The 24,634-nt window shown below is 24.7% G+C and overlaps 1 protein-coding gene across 2 annotated transcripts; it reads left to right on the top strand.

Annotated features, from left to right (window-relative positions):
* The first annotated feature begins 724 nt into the window (after nucleotides 1-724).
* LOC126906585 (apolipophorins-like) lies at nucleotides 725-22,075 on the top strand. 2 transcript variants are annotated; one of them, XM_050687229.1, is made up of 35 exons: nucleotides 725-782; nucleotides 1,007-1,210; nucleotides 1,444-1,482; nucleotides 1,577-1,782; nucleotides 2,807-2,989; nucleotides 3,048-3,194; nucleotides 3,272-3,458; nucleotides 3,542-3,800; nucleotides 3,893-4,058; nucleotides 5,126-5,458; nucleotides 5,524-5,674; nucleotides 5,874-6,090; nucleotides 6,159-6,231; nucleotides 6,308-6,457; nucleotides 6,774-6,962; nucleotides 7,056-7,243; nucleotides 7,301-7,558; nucleotides 7,635-7,831; nucleotides 7,896-8,729; nucleotides 8,792-8,997; nucleotides 9,050-9,238; nucleotides 9,299-9,519; nucleotides 9,584-9,731; nucleotides 9,811-9,970; nucleotides 10,026-10,241; nucleotides 18,930-19,156; nucleotides 19,212-19,391; nucleotides 19,458-19,610; nucleotides 19,719-19,881; nucleotides 19,989-20,185; nucleotides 20,283-20,503; nucleotides 20,571-20,830; nucleotides 20,911-21,020; nucleotides 21,083-21,211; nucleotides 21,677-22,075. In XM_050687229.1, the coding sequence occupies exons 2-35, from the start codon at nucleotides 1,138-1,140 to the stop codon at nucleotides 21,947-21,949; spliced, it is 6,903 nt and encodes a 2,300-aa protein (XP_050543186.1). In that variant the 5' UTR covers nucleotides 725-782; nucleotides 1,007-1,137; the 3' UTR covers nucleotides 21,950-22,075. The 2 variants fall into 2 exon arrangements, with proteins under 2 accessions (XP_050543186.1, XP_050543184.1); XM_050687227.1 differs by having other exon boundaries at nucleotides 5,871-6,090; nucleotides 21,677-22,074.
* The last annotated feature ends 2,559 nt before the right edge of the window (nucleotides 22,076-24,634 follow it).

A 24,634-nucleotide genomic window follows, 5' to 3' on the forward strand; every position in this document is an offset into this window, starting at 1 on the left:
ATGATAAAGCATTTCATTATGTTACATTATTTATATTATTGAGATTAGAGAGCTATTGCATGCATAACAAGTGGCTTTGATATAGTGTTTAATGTGTGTAAAATCTCTCATGTAAAATTAAATTTCTACCCATGTTGTTAAATAGAGTTGATAAATACATAATTGCTCTAGGACACCATTGACAGCACAGAACTGCGTAGTATATTTCCATATTTATTTATATATTCGTAGGTCATTACTGACCGGCAGAGGATTTTTATGACCCTAGTTCTGTCGTCTTTTACCACGAATGGTAACTTCTGTCAATTAAACCATATAGACTTAAAAACTTCGAATTTCAAAAATAAGAAAATACATTTCGTTGACAAGAAATTTAGTTATTGGGAGTTGAGTTTTAACAAAAGTGACTCGTTTTAACCAATATTCTTTAACAAATTGTTGCTTAAAATATGACTGAGGAAAATACTCAAATGAGACAAAATTCTAATCTTCGGTGTTTTAATTGTGTAATTGTGAAATCAGTATATTACGTCTGTAATATGTACTATTTTCGCAAATTTAATTTTTAAATAATGTTTTAAATGCAAAAGCATTTTTCAAAACATCATTTGACATGAAATAAATTCGAGATCATGCACAATAAGGCTTTACGTGCATTTATAGTTAATATATTTTATAAATACTCATGTACGAAAAAAAATAATATTTAAAATTCTTTTTAAAATCTAAATGTATTACATCGCTCATTAAACGTTGCTTTACTTTTGTCGACAGATCAAAAAGTAGGTACAAGTTTTATACATAAAATCATAATGAATAATAATCAACGTTTTACATTTTATTATTTTTTTATTTTTTACTATCTATTACATGATATAATTGTTACTAGTATTAATTATAGTTACAAATACTAATAATTGAAATATGTGAATATTCCCCTAGTAATTAAAACTTCTGAAATTTTTAAATGTAGTAATAATCAATGTTCTTAAATTTACTTTTACAGATATTACAAGTATTTTTAAAAAGAATATTAATATAAAATTTATTGGATTGTTCAAAAAAAATTGGCTTATACAAAAATCATTTAAGCTTTAACGAATTTATGTAAAAGTGATTTATATTATTATAACAAATATGCAAAGACTCCCTTTAGCAACTTTGGTATTAATCTTGACGTTAAGAATAACATTTTCATTAGAATTCAAAAGTAAGTCTCGTGTTTAATTGAAAAAAAATATATTTTTCAAATGCTTAATTAATTCAAAGTAATATCTATAAACAATACTATAAAACCACTCTTTAATATATGTATCGACTTAAGATTAAATTTTACAAAATATTTTTCTGAATAAAAGCTTTTGAAAAAGTACAACTATAATAAAAAGAATAAAACTACCATATTTTATTTATGATAATTATAAGTTGTTTTAATGTTTGCAGATGAAGATGAAACTGTATGTACTTCAGTATGTAATGAAGGTTAGAAAACAAAAAATTTATTTAATTTAATAAATTTTGCTGAGAAAAATCATTAGTATCGAATTGTAATTATATTTTAATTTTATTGATACAGGAGCCGACACCGTCACATATGTGCATTTTGAACCTAATAAAATATACTATTATGATTTTGACGGTAAAACTACAATCGTCACCCCTACAAATAGTCAGTACAATTCATCAACGATCGTAATCAAAGGAAAAGTACAAATAATGGGAGTGGACAATTGTGGAGCAATACTTAATTTGAGTGACATTGAAATTCAGGAAGGGATGAAGGTTAGTAAAACTAATTAGCCGAGTTGTTCCTTATTAATTTATAAATTATGTCGCACTCATTTAAAATTAATAAATATTTAATCTCTGTAAAATTTTCTATAATTATATTTTAAATTATTTATAATTAACTAACACAGATATTTTTATTTAAATTTAATGCAAAACATTTAAATTTCCCAATGAATGACACTTAATGATTTTATATGAAAAATAATAATAATATAGTAGGACTTAATTTACATTTTTCCTTCATTGTTAAAACTACTTACTATAATTGTTATAATCAGATTTAAAAACTTTTTAGTTTAAAACTCAGTGGTGTTCATTCAGTGTTATATTTATAATGTATTCATTGGCTATGTTACTTTATAATGTAATTTAGAAAAAATGGAGGTGTTCAGACTTCTTGCACCACTCTGAATATAATTCTGTTTCTTTGGGCTTTCAATTTTAAGAGCTATTTTAATATATAACTTTAATAGAAATTTTTACATTTTAAACAAGTTTGCATTATATTTGTAATTTTTACCAAAAAGGACATTAAACAAACAAAATTATCTATTTATTTTTATATTTTTATTTTGATATATTATTTATAGAGCAGACTTTCGTTTTACATATTTACATAAGCTACTACAACATTTGTATAATAAAATTTTGATAGCCGAAGATGGGATCATTTTTAAATCTATTATAGTTACATTATAAAATTATAATACTTCACAATTATTTTTAATTATATTTTCAATAATAAATTTAAATATTTCCAGTTAATTAGGCCTGTATATATTCGTTTAAAAATGCGCCACGTCTCCATGAATAAGTTCCAAAGTTTAACGAATTATTTATGTTTTCACATCTTCCCTAATCTAATCAATAAAACTCTTATTCAAGAGGATGTTGAGTATAAGTTAAAAAAAAATCGCCCAGGAGCATACAAAAACTTATAATAAATGTTATTATTGTGTGTACTTTATAATTTTTTAAACCCTAATTGGTGGTTGCTTTATAAAATAAATTTCAGATGTATAGTAATACAGACTTAGAAGGATCTCCAGTGTTATTTTCTTACAATAATGGAATAATTTCTCCAAATATTTGTACTTCGGATAATGAAAAAACGTCTTCGTTGAACATAAAACGAGGAATTATTTCTGCTTTACAAATTTCATTGTCACATGATATCGATTCAGAGTCAATTTTAGAGGTTTATTATTAATATTGCTAATTAAAATGTATAAAACTTATAAAAAGTTTGTTTATAGACCGATATATTAGGGACATGTTCTACTAAATACACATATTCAACAATATCTGGGAAATCCATGGTAACAAAGGAAAAAGATTTTACAAAATGTACTGAACACGAAACGGTTTTTATTTCTGATTGGTCAAAATTGCGACCAACAACGGTAAAAACATATGATTTTTCTTAAATGATTTCTTATGCTTCAAATATGATATTCATCAAAAAGCTGGTGTTTTTTAGAACTATAAAAATTCACCGTTCTCTAAAGCTCAGCAAAATGCAAAAATCATTATTGATGACTTTAGCATTTATTCAGTTTCTAGTAATGAAATTTATAACTATCAACCATTTGGTCAAATAGGTTCAACCACATTTATTACGGCTAATACTAGATTAATCTTGCAGCAAAAAAACTATATAACTGCAGGTTAGTGTTCTATTTTAACTAAAAAAGGAAGAAATTGTTATCACAACACATTATTCTAATACGTTTAACGACTATTATTTTAGGAGAAATTAATTTGCCAACTGTATCTCGATCGCTAATTTTTGAAAAACCTACTCCAAATATTGAACTGATAAATGAAGCTTTACTGGTAAAAGTTGCTGAAGAAGCTTCAGAAAATGTAGAACCAGTGATCAGTTATAATGGATCTAGGACATTCACTCATCTCGTAACCCTATTAAAGGATTCTACTAAGGAAGAAATTTTAGCTGCCTTTTCTCAATTAAAAAGTAGCACTAGAGTTAAAAATTCAAAAGTTATCAGGTGTGTAAAAAATTGTTACAATACAATTTGTTTTAATTACAAAAAAAAAAAATTAATACATTTTTATTTACAAATAAATTTTATATTTTTAGATCTATTTTCGTAGAAGCGTTGATTTTAACAAATAGTGGTTCATCGATTGAAGCTGTTGCTACTTTAGTAAAACGTAATGAAATTAGCGATATGATGGCAGCTTCATGGTTTATTAGATTAGGAAATGTTAACAATCCTACGTTATCTTCTATAGTCATAGTGTCGGTAAATATAATTATGAGTTGTGTTGTCAAAACTGTATTTTATCAACTTAACCTTTACTTTTAAAAATGCGTTTCATCAAAAACATATTAAAGTAGTATCGCGTTGTATAAATTTCTTGGCATGCCTTGAAAATAGGAACACAAATAATAATTTTTCTAAAAATAGGGTCATGAGATTAATGATGATATGATTATAGAAAAATGTTTTCTGATGGTTGCTAAAAGATGATAAATTGATTTTAAAGGATGATTTAGTTTCAATATTTTTTATTTTTTTTATAACGTGGTAGTGCTTGATGTATATTATCTCAAGTTTGAAAATAAGATACAGGCGGCTACGTTTGTGGTCTTTCTCTATTTTATATTTAAAAATATTGATAGCTTTTCAATTACTAAAAACATGTTTTATTTCAAAAATCATTTTCAAATACGATCATTTAAAAAATAAATAAATAGTTGACATCCTTAAAAGGTCTAAGGGATGAATTAAAAAAAAACTTAATAACTAATAAATGAAGAAATATATAAAATTAAAAAATAATATTAAAAATTTTCTTAATATAGTTATTATATTAAGAGAATACTAGTCGAAAATATTTAAAGAATCATCCTGTAACAACAACAACTAAAAACTTTTTATAATTTCTTCGTAAATATTAGATTATTAAATATCAATTTTATACTAAATTTAATTACTATAATATTTATTTGTTGAAACGTTGTACTTATAAATCATAAGTCTTGTAATTAGGATATAAATAAACAAGTAAGAGTTCTTGTTGCTTTTGGAATAATTCAATTCAATGATTCTTTTTATAAATTAAACCCTATAGATTTGCATGATGTGTTTTTATGATAGTGATTTTAATTACTGTGAGATATCATTTATACTTGACTGAACTATTACACGTCCTCATTGTGCCACGATCCCACTGTGTTGGGTTTTTTATATTTACTGTAAAACTCGTAAATCAATACTTTTAGGATGTCAAAAATAAATTAAACGAATCTTAGAAGTTTGTAGTTTTAATTATAAAATAAAATAATTCTTGATTAATAAAATCTTAGGACTTGCTCAATGGAAGAGTTCAAAAAGAAGCATATTTAGGAATAGGTTGTATGATAAGAAAATATTTAGCCTATACAAATCAATATGATAAACCTGAAATAGATCAGGCATTGAAAAATCTGGCAGGTCCTTTAGCACAAGCAGGCCAAATTAATATTTCTGCTAAAGATGAAGATCTAGCGATTGCTAGTCTTAAAGGAATTGGAAATATACAATATATGAGTGAAGATTTGACCAAATATATTGCAATGCTTATTGTTGGTGATCAAGTCAAGCCAAGAATTAAGGCAGCAGCTTTAGACATGGTTAAAACATATGCTCAGAATCCTTTGGTTAGTATTATTATACATTTGAAAAATAAAAAATAAAAATAGTTTTTTGAAATACTTTCACTTAGATTCAGGAAGCTTGTAAAATTATTTTTATAAATAAAATTAAAGATTCCGAGCTTAGAATTAAAGCTTTCTTAGTATTTGCATTATATCCAACATCTAATAAAGCCTCAATAATTAAGAATGTACTGGAAAGTAAAGACTCTATAAATCAACGTAAGTAAGATACTAATTATTAAAAAAAATTAAGATTATGGTGTTTAAGTTATTGTAGAAGTTAGATGAAAAATTATTTCTCGAGATATATTTATTTAAGAAAAAGCTTCAAATATTATTACATTATTGTAAGATGACTGTTTCTAATAATCTTAAAATATTTTATATGTTATAATACTAAATATCTTCTTTGCAGCAGTTCGAACATATATAATGAGCTATTTGAATAACCTTCAATCAACAAATGATGCACAAAAATTAGATCAAAAATCAATTTACGGAAGAATACAATATGAATCAAAGAATAAATCTTTTAATGACGTTCTACGGTTTTCTCAAAATTTTGAATTCTCACAAAAATGCTCAATGTTCAACAGCAAATTTATTGCAAACGGTGATGTTTTATATTCACAAAAGTAACTGCTGTTAATATTGAGTAGAAATGATACAACTAGTATTATATTTTTATACATTTTAATTTTAGATCTTTTGTACCACGTTCAACTTCATTTACGTTAAAAACTACTATTTTTGGTCATAGTTATGATGTACTAGAGGTATAATGGTTAAAAACAGAGAATTTATTAATTTTTATTAGCATTTTTGAATTATTAATTAAATTTCTCATAATAGATAAGTTATCGAGGTGATAATATGGAGCGTATTTTAGAATCTGTAGATGAACCCATAAGATATTTTTCAAAGAAAACTGCAGATTTACTAAAAGATGCAACAAAATATAATAATGTGAAAGTTTTAAATGAAAAATCAAAATATAGAGAGGTAATATATTATTGTTTTTATTATTTTATAGTTATTTTTACGAGTGTTAAAATAATTTACATATAATTTGACTATACTAGGATAAGGGGTAAAACGGGAATTTTTGGTTTCTCAATATCAAATTCTTGTCTTTTTAAAATCAAACAAATTTTCTGAAAATAACGGAAAATAGAGATTAAAGATCCCACGAAAAAAATTCTTGTTACCNGAAAATATCGGAAAATAGAGATTAAAGATCCCACGAAAAAAATTCTTGTTACCAATTCGCATATTTTTGAAAAATTAAAATAAAAAATCTTTTCTCTGAAAATTGTAGGTGAGCTCTGAAGAATCTTCTGAAAAATCAGATGAACCTGTTAATATAGATTTAGTCTTAAAAGTAATGGGTAGTGATATTAGTTGGTTTACTTTTCATGGTTTGAAAAATCAAGTTACATATCAAAGTTTAATTGATGAACTTAACAAACATTTTGATGACACTTTAGAAACAGCAAAAGACATTGACGTAAGTTTTTGTAAATAAAATTATGAGTTGTACTTTTATATTGATGTAAAAATTACTAAAAAACTTTAAATGCATTAATTTTTACTGTTTCAGTTCAATATTAGGAAGTTTATTCCTATTTTAGATAATGATTTAACTTATGCTACTATGACTGGTTTTCCTATCAACATGAAAATTCAAGCAAATTCTATTATTAAATTTAATATGAATGCTAATATTTTTATGAAAGACTATATAGAAAACCCTCAAAATTCAAAATTTGCATTACAATTCATACCAAGGTGAGACATTGTTACAAAATACGTTCTTTAATATGATTGAAATATTATTTATTATAGTGGATCAGTGGACTTTAATACAATGTTATCTGTGGATGGCTATGTAGTTGAGGTAGGGAATAAAATATCGTCTTCTGCTCATACATCTTCCGGGTCTAATTTTTTCCTGAGAACTGTCAAGGGTCGTGGAATTGAAATGGTCGTGGGTTTACCTTTACCTGAAATGGATTTATTGACATTTGAATCAGAGGCTTTTGCAACTTTACAAGAGTTAGGCGAACCACTTCAATATAAATCATTTTCGACTGATGTTAGAAAGTAATAAAATTTGATCATTTAATTTATTAGTTATAGAATTATAATTAAAAACTACTAATATTTAACTTATTTATAGACAATCCTTCTCGAGAAATTTTGAAAAATTTGGAAAATTAGCAGGATTATCACTTTATGTCGATTATAGTTTCTCATGGAATAGTAACTTTAAACTAATATCACCATACAATGGACGTATTTCAATGTCCGTTAAATTAAGAAAATTCGATCAAAGTTTAACAAATTATGTTTTACAAGCTTCTTATAATAATGTTTGTGAGTGATTTTATTTTAAATATTTAAAATTATTCTTAATATTCAATTCTTTAAATGTTCATAGTAATAAATCGAAGATCGGTTAAAATAACATTTAGTACACCAAACTCTGACATAAATCGTGATATAGAATTTGCAATGGGTTATGACATGTTGAAAAAAACTAAAATAATTGCCCACTTATTGACTTCATCAAAAAAAATTATTTTTACTGGGGAATTTGTGAATAAAAATGAAGAAAAATCAATCGAAATAAAATATTTAAGTGATTCAGAACACACCTTAGCTCTCGGAATTAAAGGTGAACAATTTGATGAGAATAAAATCAGCTATTCTCCAATTTTCAAAGTTGAATACAAAGATAAATTCAATTCCGAACCAAAATCTTATTTACCTAATTTGAACATTGAAGGAAACGTAATAATTGAACATAATACTACTAGCTGTTATAAGATTACACTAGAGGATTTGGCTGTAGTTGTATCAAAATTTAGGCCATCCTTAAAAGGGTCAATTATCCTTGAAGGCGATGAGTTTAATATGAATACTCAGGTGTCTCTTGTTACTCATAATATTACAACAAAAATCATGGCTCAAATATCAAATCCATTTTATAAACTTCACGTAAATTTTGATGTTGTACAAAACTCAAAATCAACCCAACTATTAAATAACGTTGAATCACGTAGTATAGCTTTGGGGAGTCCCATAAAAAAATTAAAAATGAGTTTTTCTTATCTATTGAGAATAGCAGAACCCTATAATATTAAAAGTAAAAATTACATTGAATGGAATGATTTTAATGGTGAAATAAATGGAAGATTATCTAAGAAAAATAAAAATTTTAGCTTAGACGGGGATGTTTATGTTGTTAATTTGTTAAATCATCAAGTTAATGGTAAGGGTATTTTTGTTTTTTAATTCTTGAATAGATATACAAAATATTATTTTTTTTTTTAGGGAAATTCCAAATTAAGTCAAGAAATCAAAATTCGGGAGCAACTGTTTTGGGATTTATATATCATATTCATGATAGCAATCCTGAAGATAAAAACTATATTAGTGTATCTTTCATTGAGGATTCTAACAATAAGAGTGGAGAGTTCGAATTTAATCTACAATGTCCAAGTGTTTTTGGAGTATATAAAATTAATTCAGATTATGAAGTCAGTAAAATTGTTTAATTTGTTTTTCAAAACTAATATTGTATTATTTAAGGTAAAAGATGATTCTTTCAAATTTAATGTTAACGGAACAATTCAAGATGAAACGAGATTTAAAGCTAATATTAAACTTCAACCTCGTAATGTGTACATTGATATTTCTCATAATTCATTTGGCAACAATACTATAATATTTGTACAATATTTATCAAAAAGTTCTAAGTCTACTGAGTTCCAAACAAAAGTATTTGCTTAATATTTTTAATAATTAAGAAACTATTTGAATATATGTATATATTATAAGATTTTATGGCCTGGTTCTGAAGATACAAACTATTTTATATCTACTGGAGAAATTAGTTTAGATGTTCTTAGAGGTAAGCTGAATGGATTTTTAGATTGCCCTGCTATGAGTTTGAAGAATGTTCAAATAAAAATAAAAAGTGAGCCTAATAATGGCTCAGATACAGATGGATTGGCTGTATTTGAGCTTACGTCCAATGAAAATATTTTGTATTCTGGAAAGTAAATAATATTTAATTAGAAAATGTGGTATTGATGTAACTAATACCTTTGTTTTTAATATAAGGTTAGAGTATACGATTTCCATAAAAAAATATAGTATTATTTTAAAAGGCGATGGTAATATAAATATTTCTCAAAATAGAAACTTGTCTGCAACGCTTGGATTTGTATTTAAAGATTATAACGATAAAAATAAAAATAATGGAAAAGAAGTATGGTTTTTAAATGTTAAAATCTAATACCAAATTTTAAAAATATTTGATAATTGTTAATGGAAAAATGTTTTAATAGATATCATATATTCTCATCATGCCCCATACAAATACGAAAGAAAAACGATCGTACCAAAGAACTTTGAAAATATCAAAACAAATGATAAGCTATGAGCAACTATACCAAAAAGGCGATCAAAAACAAATAATTATTTTTGACTTCGAGCATAATTTTAAAAGTATAGCAATTTGTTTTTTTTTTTTTGAAAATTAAATAATTGAAATATTATTTAGATTTAGGCGACTTTTCCTATAAGTTAACATCAGAAGTTAACACACCTAGTATATTCCATATGCTTCTTGATAACAATCAAAACAAAGCAGAATTAACTTCATCTATGATTGTTAAAAATAACATGTTGGATAAGAAACATTTAATCAAAATTTATTCTGGTGAAAATATTGATTATGAATACGAAATGAAACTTATGATCAATTCCGCTAAAGCAGGTTTGTATTAATTAATTTAAACTGTCAATTAAAATTTATGAGTAAAAATATGAATTCATTGACAAACTTTTGATACCGATATTGATTTTTTTATTATGATTATTATTAAATAATAATATTATTATTAAAATTTCTTGTTTCTGTACGTATCTAAAAGGGTAAAGTGATCTGCTTATATCTTACTTTAATTGTGCATTTTATTCGCAATTACTTATACAGAATGTTTCATTGTCTAAGAGACAACACTTATAACTTTTGATACAATTATCATTTTTTGTGATTTAACTTTGATGTGAAGTTGAGAAGGTATTAATTTTACTATTTTTTTTGTGTCTGTGTCACAGCTCTCACTGGGCCGATGTCTTTTAACGATATGTCAAAAGATTTTAAATCAGATCTAATTAAAGACATTACTCTTAAAAATTGAAAAAATGTCTCTCGTTTCCTATAAAAAAGGAAATCTCCTCTTTCAAATTGTAAAAAATTACGATTTGTAAAGTTGGTAAATATTTAAACTTTTTTTTCTTAAAATTGTCAAAACTTTTTTTAAATTAATCAATCAAAAAAGTTTTTTTTTATAATATCCTTAGTTATTTTTATTTTATTTGATATATATATATTTTAAATCTGACCCTTTACCTGCCTACAGGGGAAAAAAAGAGCAATTTTTAAAAATGTTACGAAAAAACTCCAAGCTTCAGACATATGTTAAATTAAAGATTATGTTACATACTCTAATTAAAAAAAAACCCACCACAGAGGAGTCGCGACACAGTGGTTACGTGGCATAGATGGATCAAGTATAATGATATCTGACAGTGATTAAAATCTCTATCATAAAAAACGCTTCGATGCAAATCTGTAGATAATGTTTAATTTTTAAAAAATTGGTGTATTATTCCAAAAGCTATATGATCTGCTAGTTCCTTATTAATATCTTGATTAAGATAAAGTATGTCGAATAAAAAAGGGATTATTAAAAAATATTATTTCTCATAAAAAAATTGTATTGATCCATACACTTTTCAATAAGTTATAGCATTATAAAGTTAAAAATGTAAAATACAAAATCGAAAATTTTCACACAAAATGAGCAATTGGTAGCCATTTTAACCGTGAAGATAAAATAAAGTCCGAAATTTTTTTTCCCATGATAAAGTATATTACATTAACTTTAATTTAAGATAGATATAAAAGTGTCAGACTTTCCGGAACACTTTAAAAAATTAAGTTGAAAAAGTAAATATTTTGTGAAAAAGTTGTCATTTTGAAGATCTCCTTGTAGGCAGATATAGTGTCAAATTTACATAAAAAATATACCAAATGATAGGTAAAGACATCAAGCATCTATAAAAAAAAAATATATTGATATATTTATTTTTGAAAAAGTTACGGCAGTTTTTAGTAAAAAAAATTGAACAAATTTTGAAAATTAGCGATTTTTAAATTTGTAATTTTTTTGGAGGTTTACCCAATTTACGGGGAACGAGTGAAATTTTTTCAATTTTTGAAGGTAATGTCTTTGACTAGATACGATTTGTGATCTTTTGACGTGTTATTGAAAGATATCGGTTCGGTAAGAGCTGAAAAAAAGTGGTAACAGACACAAAAAAATAAAAAAAAAACACATCATAGTAAAACCAATNCAAAAAAATAAAAAAAAAACACATCATAGTAAAACCAATACCTTCTCAGCTTCGCATTGAAGCTAAAAATATATATTGTCCCAACAACTGATCTTCTACGCACAAATGGTTGCCATAGTTAAAATACAAATTATTATTGTTTTAAAATTTTTGATTTCATATTTTATTTTTTCAAAATTATAATATACCAAAAAATATATGGATTTATACTTTTTTACTTTTAAATTTATATTTTCTTTTTATTTGATATTCTTTTTATTAAACCATTTCTCCTGAGAGAAAAAAAACTGCGTGTTAAAAACTTATAACATACATATAAAAGATAGAATTTTAGCTTCGATGCGAAGCTGAGAAGGTATTAATTTTACTATGATGTGTTTTTTTTTTTATTTTTTTATTTTTTTTTATTTTTTTTTTGTGTCTGTGAACGCTCAATCTCAGCTCTCGCTGGACCGATTTTGATGAACAATATGTCAAAAGATCACAAATCGTATCTAGTCGAAGACATTACCCTCAAAAATTGAAAAAAATTCCCTCGTTCCCCGTAAACGGGGGAAATCCCCCAAAAAATTACAAATTTAAAAATCGCTAATTTTCGATATTTTTTCAATTTTTTTTACTTAAAATTGCCATAACTTTTTTAAAAATGACCGAATCAATATAATTTTTTTTTTTATAGATACCTTAGATAATTACCTATCATTTTATATATTTTTGTGAACATTTGACCCTTTAACAGCCCAAAGGATGGGGTTTCAAAATGGTAACTTTTTTACAAAAAATTAACTTTTTCAACTTAACTTTTGAAAATGTTCCGGAAAGACTGACAATTTTATATATACCTTAAATTAAAGCTAATGTAATATACTTTAATTTGAAAAAAAAAAATTTGACCTCTGGACTTGTCTTCATGGTGAAAATGACTACCGTATGCAAAAATATGCTATTTTTGTGAAAAAATTCTTGATATTATATTTTACATTTTTTAACATTATGTTGCTATAACTTTTTAAAAAATGCATGAATCAACTTTATTCTTTAATGATAAATACTTTATATATACTTCTTTCATTCGACATACTTTTTTTTAAAATCGGACCATTTCCCTTTATACAGGGGGGGTGCAAACCTTTTAAAATGCGTATAGAAAGTAGAACTTTTTCAACTTAACTTTTGAAAATGTTCCGGAAAGACTGACACTTTTATATATATCTTAAATTAAAGCTTATGTAATATACTTTAATTTGAAAAAAAAAAATTTGACCTCTGGACTTGTCTTCGTGGTGAAAACGGACATCAAAGTTAAAGAAAAACGTACGATTTCCGTGAAAAAAATCTCGATTTTATATGTTATATTATTTAATTTATATTTTATATAACTTTTGGAAAAATGTATGGATCAATATTATTATTTTTTTATAATAAATATTTATATACCCCTTTCATCTGGCACGCTTTTTTTGTAAATCGGATCATACCCCTTTAACAAGGGGGGTCAAAACTTTAAACATGCGTATTGTTACTAAGATATTTTCAATTTAATTTTTGAAAGTATTCCGGAAATACTGACACTTTTAAATATATCTTAAATTAAAGCTTATGTAATATACTTTAATTTGAAAAAAAAAAATTTGACCTCTGGACTTGTCTTCGTGGTGAAAACGGACATCAAAGTTAAAGAAAAACGTACGATTTCCGTGAAAAAAATCTCGATTTTATATGTTATATTATTTAATTTATATTTTATATAACTTTTGGAAAAATGTATGGATCAATATTATTATTTTTTTATAATAAATATTTATATACCCCTTTCATCTGGCACGCTTTTTTTGTAAATCGGATCATACCCCTTTAACAAGGGGGGTCAAAACTTTAAACATGCGTATTGTTACTACGATATTTTCAATTTAATTTTTGAAAGTATTCCGGAAATACTGACACTTTTAAATATATCTTAAATTAAAGCTTATGTAATATACTTTAATGTGAAAAAAAAAAATTTGACCTCTGGATTTGTCTTCATGGTAAAAATGACTACCGTATGCAAAAATATGCTATTTTTGTGTTAAAATTCTGGGTTTTGTATTTTATTTTATTTTAAAATACCTGACAAGGGGAGTACAGATTTTCATAAATATTATATAAATTAAAATTGATATAGTATAGATAGTTAAACTTATTTAAATATGTTTGTTTCTTTTAAGTCGAGAAAAATAACTTTGAAATTTGAACTAGCTTAAATAGCCAATTTTTCAACCGCCGGAAGCAACGTACGGTTGCCGAGTTGGTAAAATTTATGTTTTACACGCTTGGGGTACGAGGTTCCAACCCGCATATGGCAATGAATTTTTTGCATTTTTTCTTAATTCTTTTTAAGTTAGTATAAATTTTAACTCGTTTGATTTTTATCACATTTAGATTCAATAACTTCAATAAAGATCAAGGATCCCATCACTTTAGTCGCCCCTTGCAAGAAGAAATTTCTTATTCGTATTAAAATTATTTTACTATATTTTAAGTTTTCGCTTCGATGCAAAGCCGAGAAGATATTTTTTTGTGACTATCATTTATTTTCTCTGCTCTAACTTGACCTACTTTTTTCAACAATACGTCAAATTACTACAATTCGTATCTAGTTGAAGATATTACTCTCAAAAATTGAAAAAAAAATTCTAATTTATCAATTAAACAGTTAGTTATTACATCGTCTCCATAAAGACAATTAAAATCATTAATTTCTAATGTTTTCAAAATATTTATTAACGAATGAAGTTTGATATGATAGGTTTCAACTACAAAATTAAATCATTTTACTTTGTAATTTAATAATTTTATTACTCTGTTTGTGTGTGCTACTATTAGACTATAATATTCAAATTTTTTTCTAACGTGTTGCTATATAAATCATTTCTAAAAAAAATGATTGTTTTTTCTCCTGAATTAACAATTGATTTTTACAAATATAATCAAATTTTATAATAAACTCAATTGAGTAAATCTTTTTAACAACTTTGTTTTGATTGGTACATTTAGTTAAAGTAAATCATTAAAATTAATTAAGTTCTCAATATTTCAATTATAGAATCTTTTCAACAAACAACAAAAGTTCCTAGGAAATTATTACTATTACTTCTATTTAAGTTATCTATTACCATAAAAATGCAAAAAAATATTGAGCTTTTCTGATAAATTTACAATAAATAGTAATTATAAAACTTTCTGACTGCATATTGATCTTAACGATACAATTTTTTTAATTGTCATAAAATTTTCTATTTAATTATGTCAATGTCAAACTTACCAATTGAGCTAAAAGTTATGGTAAAATAAATTTTTTTTTTTTTTTATAAACATTTACAACAATCAACTTTAAACGATTAACAAAATTGGTTAAATATGTCATTTTCCTTATTTTTAACTTATTAATAATCAAATTAATATTAAATATTATATCAAATCAGTATTAATTTAAAACAATTTTTTTTGTTCTTAATTATTTTTTTTTATATGTAAAAACTATTTTTTAATAATATTAAAACTTAGAAGTTATAGAAAAAGTCTAATTGCACATTTTAAAACATCGCGAAAAGTTGATTTAGAATAGTATATTTTTGTTTCTGATGGAAGTTCCTTGTAGTCCAGTGTATAAAACTTATAACTTTGTTAATTGTTATAACTTTATCAAAAATGACCAAATCAGTATATTTTTTTTTATTTAGATGCATGTCTTTATCTATCATTTGGTTTTTTTTATAAATCTAACCCTTTACCTGCCCACAAGAGGGATTCAAAATATTAACTTTTTTTTTTTTAGTTAAAGTAAATCATTAAAATTAATTCAGTTCTGGATATTTCAATAGTAGAATCTTTTTAAATATCAAAAATTACTTAGAAATGATTACTATGATTTCTATTTAAGTGTTCTATTACGATAAAAATGCAAAAAATAATGAGTTTTTCTGATAAATTTACAATAAATAATAATTATAAAACTTTCTGACTGCATATTAATCTTAAAAATAACATTGTTTTAATTCTCATAAAATTTTCTATTTAATGATTCATTCTAGTCAACGAAGGAGTAATTTTGCAGAATAGCAGAAAAAATTCCCAACAAACTTTTTTTTTTTTTGTTTTAATTAGGCAATTGGTGGATTATTCCAAAAGCAACATCAACTCTTATTTCTTTAATTATATCATGATTAGTAGTTCTTTGATTTTAAAATATAATATTTGAATATATACTAATTATAATTATTAAATTTAGTATGAAATTGATATTTAATATTGTAATTTAAACGGAGAAATTATAAAAATAATAAAGAAGTTATATTTTGCTTTACTTTTACGTGTATAAAAATTTAAAGGGCTTGATACAATAATTTTCAATAAAAACTGTTTGTTACTATAAAAAAATGCACTGGACTACAAGGAACTTTCATCAGAAGCAAAAATATACTTTTCTAAATCAACTTTTCGCGTTGTTTTCAAATCTGCAAGTAGACTATTTCTATCACTTCTAATTTTTTATATTATTACTAATTATATATATAAAATAATAATTAAAAGAAAAAAAAATTTGTTTTCAAATTATTACTGATTTGATTTTTAATATGTTAAAAATAATCAGTCCAAATTTTCAATTTTAACCTATTTTTTTGGTTCTTTAAAGTTGATGAAAAATTTTTGATAAAGATTTATGAAAGTTTATAGTAAAATAAATTGAATATATTACCATAACTTTTAGCTCAATTACAAGTTTAAAATTGACATCTAGGCCAGTCAACAAAGGAAAAATTGCGGAAAAAATTTTGTTTTTTTAAAAGTTGAATTAAAATATGTATAATGACATACTAATAGTCCTCAAGATTGGAATTGAGCTTTTTTTTTAAATCCTCGCAAAAGTTCAAAAATATGAGCTTTCTTAATTTTCTCAAAAAAAAATATTTAACTTACAAAAAAAAGTTTCGCACAAAAGTTGTTTAAAAGACAATTATAAATAAAAATATAATCTTATATTTTTTCATTTAAACAAATATTTTTCGAGTTACATTACATTTAATATGAGTAATAAAATTTATATTCCATTTTTTTCATTTTACGGTTACTTTTTATCATGTTATACTTACATTAGACACAATGTTATAAATGCATATGTGTGTATGTGTGAGTTTATTTATTTATTGTATCATTAAAGTGTAGTGTATATTGAGATACAACCGATAGAGTAGGTAATTGATTTGACGCTATATTATTTAAACCCAACTAAACGCTAAATTGTACATTCCGAAATAACAATCATATTATGTCAATTGCCACCGGAATATCTGGTAATATTTTTCTTTTTCTTTGCCTTAATCCCAACTACTTGGGGTCGGGCACCCTTATCCTAAGATTCCACTTGACACGATCTCCCACATCTTCTACGCTCACATCAGCTGTCCTCAAATCGCATTCAATAGCATCCCTCCATCTCTTTTTTGGTCTTCCTCTATCTCTTCTTCCTTCAACATTCATTTCTATAACTGTTCTTACAGCTTTCGATTCTTCTTTCCTCATACCATGACTAAACAATCTAAGTCTATTTTCTGTCATCTTATCCACGATTGACGCAACACCTATACTTCCTCTTATATGCTCGTTCCTTATCCTATCTTCTCTAGTCACTCCACTCATCCAACTAAGCATTCTCATCTCTGCTACACTTATTCTCTGCTCTACTTTCTTATCAACCGCCCAACACTATTAACCATACATCATAGCTGGCCTCACAATTTCATACTAAATTTAAAAACTATAATTAGTATTTATTCATATATTATATTTTAAAATCAAAGAACTACTAATCAGGATATAATTAAAGAAATAAGAGTTCATGTTGCTTTTAAAATATTTCACCAATTTCTCTAAAGGAAACACTATCTACAGATTTGCATCGAAGCGTTTCTTATGATAGTGATTTTAATCACTGTCAGATATCATCTATACTTATCTCATCTATGCCACGTCTATACTGTGCCTCGACCCCACTGTGCTACCGTTTTTTTTTTTCAACCTATCTTTTGAAAATGTTCCAAAAATACAGGAAAAAAATTTGTCCTGACACCTTATCTTTTTTGAGCAAATGACTGCCGTAGTTAAAAAACATACTTTTGTTTTTACATACATATTTAATTAGTTAATAAAATGAAAAATTATCTAAGGAATAGACTAATCGATAATAGTTATAACTATTTAAAAAAAATATTGTGTTGGTGAAGTGTGGGTTATGTTATTTTTATCATTCCGAAGTACTATTACAAAAATGGTTATTGATCAGTTATTTCTATAATAAAATCATTTTTTATTTTATTAGCTAGTTAAAATTACAATACAAAATGTTGAATATCAATTTCATACCAAATTTCATTTTTTCATAGTATGTATTTATTTATGTATTATACTTATAAGTCATAAAACTTGTAATCTGGATGTAATTAAGGAAATAGGAGTTGACGTTGTATATTATACCATATATTTAGTCAGTATAAATTTTTATTGACTTGAAAACTTAGTAATTTGTTGTTATCAAGGCTATAGTTTTGAGATGATTAGTGGGTATTATCTCCTCCTGAAACTAAAAATATTTTTACGTTACTGTATAATTCTATCACAAAGTTATATAAATTTGGAACCTACTGAAGTAGCTTAAACAAAATGTATTAATGTATATAATTCCTAGCCCTAATTATAAATGTTGCCAGTTAGGTTTGAAGCACTTAGTGTATTAAAAAATGCGTATTTTGTAATCGAATAAAAATAAAAATTAAATATATGTTAAAATATTGCAACTTTAAATATGTTAAAAATAAAAAATATTACCATAACATTATAATATTTATTATATATATAGTAATACATATTTGTATATCGTTATCATTACTAAAATAATAATTAGTAGCTAGTTAAGAATGTAACTAGAAATTGTCATTATAAGGTTTTTTTGTAGTATGTAATGATTGAGTTAATTGAAATTTAAAAAATTTATCAAAATTTATAGGATTTAAACTTTTAAGAGGTCAGAGAGAAATAACTGCTGCTCTTCAATATAATATGAAGCCTACAGTAAAAGGTTACATGGGTACTTTGTCTGGAATACTTTGGTTAGATCGTTTAAGAAAACCATATTCCAGATCTACAATGTCACTCGATGGGCAATATTCACTTCAAAGAGGACTGTTTGGAGGTGGACAATTGCGTCTTACTAGTCCAGCTTTCGGATCAAAGGTATGTTTTTAATATTTCCTTTATAATTAACTACTGACATCATTTTTATGGCCAGGAAATATCAGTGCTTACTAACACAGAAATTTTAACAAATTGGAAAAATCCGTTGAATATATCTTTAGATCTAAATATTTTCCCCAAAGAAGATCAAAGAATAAAGATAAATTCTGTATTGATAAGAACAAATGAAAGTGAAGGTATAAAATATTCTGGTGTATTTTCTGCTCAAAGCACTGTATGTATATCATTTTCTTATTAAGATATATATTTTAAAAATATTTCTGAAACTAAAAATGTGTAGGGAATGAAAATGGATTATGTATTAAATGAAACTCTAATAGTTACTCCGACACGATGGGGAAATCATTTAGGTGGTTACTTTATAGATTACAACAACATTAAAAGACCGATTTTTGTGTATTGTGAATTAATTTCGGGTAAACTATTAAATGAGGCGAGTTATTATAGTAATATGAATTTAAAAAGATAATTATTTTTATTAATTATATTTATTTACTATTTTTTTATGATGTTATTATTATTTTTTTGTTTTCCACTATAGCTTAATATATTTGATATAATCTATTTAAATGTGGATTTATCCTACGACATTAATGATAATGTTTTAAAAGCTAAGTCTGATATAGTATACAATGAACATCCTTACAAATTTGGCGTTGTATTATCAACTACTCCGCGAATCAATTATTTAATGCAATGGAATGGTTTGTATATCTTTATTTTTATTATAAGTAAACTTACTATAACTATGCTATTCTTTTATACGAATAATTTTTAGTAGCATAATAAAATTTTCCCCTAACATATTTAGACAGGTCCGGAAGTCCCGAAAGACTGATTATTGATGGCCGAGCAACTATAGATGACTCAGCTATATTGAGTGCTATCTACTTGAAGCTGGGGAAAAAAGAAAAATATCCTGTTGGTTACATAAAAAAATTCTTAAATGAAGAAAACTGGATGCAAACAGACAACCATCTAAATAGAAATCAAGTAGCAGACATAACTGTACGTTTTTCATTTTTAAAAATACTTAATCGTAAATTTAATACATTATAATTTTTATATGGTCAAAATAATTTTATGCATTCGATATTAAATTTAGAAATCTCTTAAAGGAGAAATCATTGAACGTGTTGTCACTCTGCATAACAATATGAATAATATTGTGACTTTAGTTAAAAATCAATATGCATATCACCAGACAAGATCAAGAAACATTAGCCCTTATTCAAAATTAGCAACAAGATACATTAATGATCAATATAGTACCATTAAAAGAGAATTTACTGAAGATCATTATTTATGTTCTGCGCCCACATTGAGGTTAAATAAATCATAATTTTATTTTTCGTGTAATTTTTAAATTAAATTTAAAATGATTCTATTATAGTATGCGTGTCGTTCGCGCACTTTCATTTGATTTTATTGATTTTTTAAAACTCGAAAGTGTTATTGATGCGTTGAGTGAAAAAATTGAAAAAACTACAACTTATTTGGACGAAACTTACAAAAACACTATTAATGACTTACAAAAGAAGTATTCAATGTTAGTTGGCTCTTTAAATAATAAAATTAACGATTTGGAGAGTAATATCGAGAATAACGTTCCTGAAATACGTGAATATAAAAATCTTGGTTACTCTTTAAAATGTAAATATTTTTATTGTAAACTCTTTAAAAATAAATCTCATTTAAAAAATAATAATAAAAGTATATGAAATTTTATAAAGCAAACAACACTGGAAGTAGTCTTAATCTTATTTTTAATGGCATCAAAAAACGAATGAAAATTGTTGAAGAATCATCATTTCATAAAATCTTACTAGAACGTATTGAAAAAGTATGAACAAAATTTGTTTTCTGTGCTATTGAAAATAATTGTTTTTATATTTTTTATTTTAGTTATCAAAAAGTCCTGTTGTTGAAAAAATATGGAAATCATTACATAAATATTTGCTAGGTTTAAAAGATTCAGTCCATTCTAAAGACATGGCAGATTTAATGTCAGCAGTTGATAGTTATTTGGATAAGGTTTGTGCTAGACGTGATTTTACATTATAGAAGAATAATTATTTTATGAAAATTAAAAGTTACACCCCTATATTATTCAAACATATAAAAAATAATAATAATTCCAACTAACTCATTAATTTTAATGTGCCACAAGAGGGTTGAAAATTTGAAAATTTTATAACTTTACAAATATCAAGATAATTTTTAATCAATCTTATCCTAAATTTGTAGAAATTAATTTTTTCATAATTGAACATAATGGGTGTAACTTACAAGTTTTTCAAATTAATTTTCCAAGATTAACTTAATTCATATATCATATTAAAACAATAAACTAAAATTGTTTATATAAATTATTTTACGCCTTACCTTAGGGTAACTCGATGAGTCAAATGAATATAAAAGTTGTAGTGAAAAGTTGTTGTGGTAATCAAAAAGAATTAAAGATATGATAATTAATAACAAATTTTGAATTATTTTTAGGTGGTTCATGATGGATTTAAAAACACCAAAGATGATCTAGTTCAAATAAAAGACAAATTTGTGGCTACTGTTAGATATATGATAGTGTACTATCCCGAATACATAACCTATCATAGAGTAATGGCTGCTGTTCATATGATAAACAGTACTGAAATATCACTAAAATCGATTTATAACTCAATAAATACTTTACCAAACAGTCTGAAAAGTAAAATAACTAAACTAGATAACGATGAAATTCCTGAAGAGTCAATAAAATCAATTTATTCATGAAAAACATATTAAAAAATACATTAATCAAAAATTAAATCAATAATGATTTATTTTTAATTTATTTAATGTAAAATTAAAATAAAGGTAGTTTATATATTAAAATAATTATTTGGTCAATTTTTGAAATTTTAGACTAGAAATTATTTTGCTCTGATATACATATTTTAAATCTATAGTATAAAGTTAAAAAAAGTTAAGTACAGAATGGTTCTAGCATAATGGAGTTAAGTCATCTTTTGAATAGCATTAATTGATATTTGACAGTTATTAAAATAACTTTTAACATTTTTAATCGTAAAATGCGTATTAAAAAAAAATTTACCATGTCCACCAAAAATTACAAAATGCTCAATCTTGAGGTCAGTAACTCTTAGAAGAAGTCGTTGAAATTTTAATTATGTAATACATTACAAATTAAATTAAATCTAAAATAATTTATTGTGATTTTAAGTAATGTAGACGTTCCGTTGCTAAGCAAAACATCACTTCAAGATAGTCAATTTTTATCAAAAATAATTTTTGGCTAAAATGGCTAATAACTCCTAAAAATCTAGTTTTTGGATTATTTTTGATTTATTATCCTAAAGTACAATGCATTGACATTAATGTTAAAACTTTAACATTGTTAAAAATTGAAATGAAAAATTTTTGAACTTTAAGCCCCTGAGTGTTTTGGATAATGATTTGATTTTCAGAAAAAGTATACCATCGGAAAGTAAACATTTTTAAAGGATTATCAAAAAATTTTTATTATTGATCCGTTCAGTTTTTAAAAAGTTATTTCAATATAAATTGAAAAAAATATATATCAATACTGACTGTTTTATAACAGTTCTAATTTTATAAGACATTATATTTATCTCGGGATTTAACGGAATGTTTTTAAAACTATAACGCCTTAAGAACTATCTAGATGCGATAGGTAATCCTTTGAAGTATCGTTAGTCAATATATTACACATGATGGGGTGATTTTTTTATGTCTGTCCATCGAAAAAAAATTGTTCTGGCGATTGTTTTGTTATGTGAAATCCGCCTTCAATCAAGGGAAATCAATTCAAATCAAGGGAAAAAATAATGTTATTTTTAATTAAGCAAATAATTTAACAAGCATTTAATATTCGAAAGAAATCATAGAAATTGTAAAATTAGAAAATTCCAAAATATGCCTCTAACATTATATTTTAATTTTACAGTATATTCAATATTTTTTTGTCAATATTTAAAAGCCATTTATAAGTATGTTCACATAGCATGGCGTATGATACGTATCTGATAAAAATTACTTTCACGTTCCCGAAGTAGCAACTTGGTGTAGTGTATTTGTTATACTAGTTGTTATATTGTTTTCGAAAAAAAACTAATTATCAACATTGTTAAAGTAAAAATAAAAAACCTTAGAAAAATGAACTTTTGAAAATTGTATTTTAACATAAATGAAAAAAAATGCTACTTGTACAGTTTAACAAAAATTTTTTAGTTATTTTCTTTGTTAAAATTGAATATTCTTATTTAAATATTATATTTTATTTAAAATCTAATAGTAGCAATATATTCGGTGTTTGTTCCATAGTTCAAATGACTAGTGTTGGTTGATTTTGAATGTCTAATGATACAATACGCCATTATATAATGATTGGTAATTTACTTAACATGTTATTAAATTGTTGCACAATTTTAACGTAAATTGAAAATTTTTCTTAATACATTAAACTATTTATTTAGAATAAAAATTAATTATGAGTTTTTTAATAGTTAATGTGCTTTTCAAATAAATATTTTCTGTCATTTGATGAGTAAACTAAGGAAATCCATTAATAATTTTAAAATTAAACCATGCTATCAGTTTTATGTGATTATAATCTTGTTGTTCTGTTTTCAATGCATTATTAATGACTTGACTGAATTGGAACTATTCATTATATTTAATTTTAAAAGTGAACCATAAACAATTAAGGGAATTTTATAAAATACAGATTTTCTAATAGACTAAATAAACAATCATGATGATAATTTTATTTTTATTCACATTAGTGTCCCATAATTTAAATTATGAGTTAACTACATTCATTATTTTATAACTTATAATAAAGTTATAATTTCTAGTTGAACGTTGTATGCATAATAGGGTTGTTATATTATAAACGTGTTTAAAATACCAAAAATGTCAAATTTTACATTGGTCTTGTGGAACATCTAAAACGTTTTAAACTGTTCAATTATAAAAAAAAAAACACGCCATTAACAACACTGGTACAAAAGTGGTTATTGTGCTAGGAAGAAGTTATGTAGACGAGAGATAAATTAATACTTATTAAGTTTTAGCGCATTATTGGAAATTAACATATTTTTATTATATTTCTAAATTATATACTGATGAGAAAGAAAAACAATTAATGCAAGAGCTGTAAAAAATCGCATCATTATACCCTAAGTTATATCTTTATTAGATATAAGTTTACAACAATTAATGCAACATTTTTGAATAAACAAAGATAAAAAATGGTTAGGAATTACATGAGAACATTTATTGTAAATTTTTTGTGAAACAGTTGTTAAAATTTGCTTATTTTTCTTGTATTATTTATTATATTTATGGCTTTAAGTATAATCAAGTAAAAAATTAAGTCAATAATTTGGAGATAATAAAAATCCTTAATTTTATTACCGTGAAGCATTTGTGTTA

The sequence above is a fragment of the Daktulosphaira vitifoliae genome, unplaced genomic scaffold, assembly GCF_025091365.1.
Source record: "Daktulosphaira vitifoliae isolate Bord-2020 unplaced genomic scaffold, ASM2509136v1 Scaffold_5, whole genome shotgun sequence".
NCBI lineage: Eukaryota > Metazoa > Arthropoda > Insecta > Hemiptera > Phylloxeridae > Daktulosphaira > Daktulosphaira vitifoliae.

Bases quoted from the DNA above. Each gene is read 5' to 3' on its own strand.
- LOC126906585 (XM_050687227.1), top strand. From the start codon at position 1,138: ATGCAAAGACTCCCTTTAGCAACTTTGGTATTAATCTTGACGTTAAGA. The intron at 19,882-19,988 runs GTTTGTATATCT...TAACATATTTAG, and splicing joins TTATTTAATGCAATGGAATG to ACAGGTCCGGAAGTCCCGAA. The intron at 20,186-20,282 runs GTACGTTTTTCA...TATTAAATTTAG, and splicing joins ATCAAGTAGCAGACATAACT to AAATCTCTTAAAGGAGAAAT.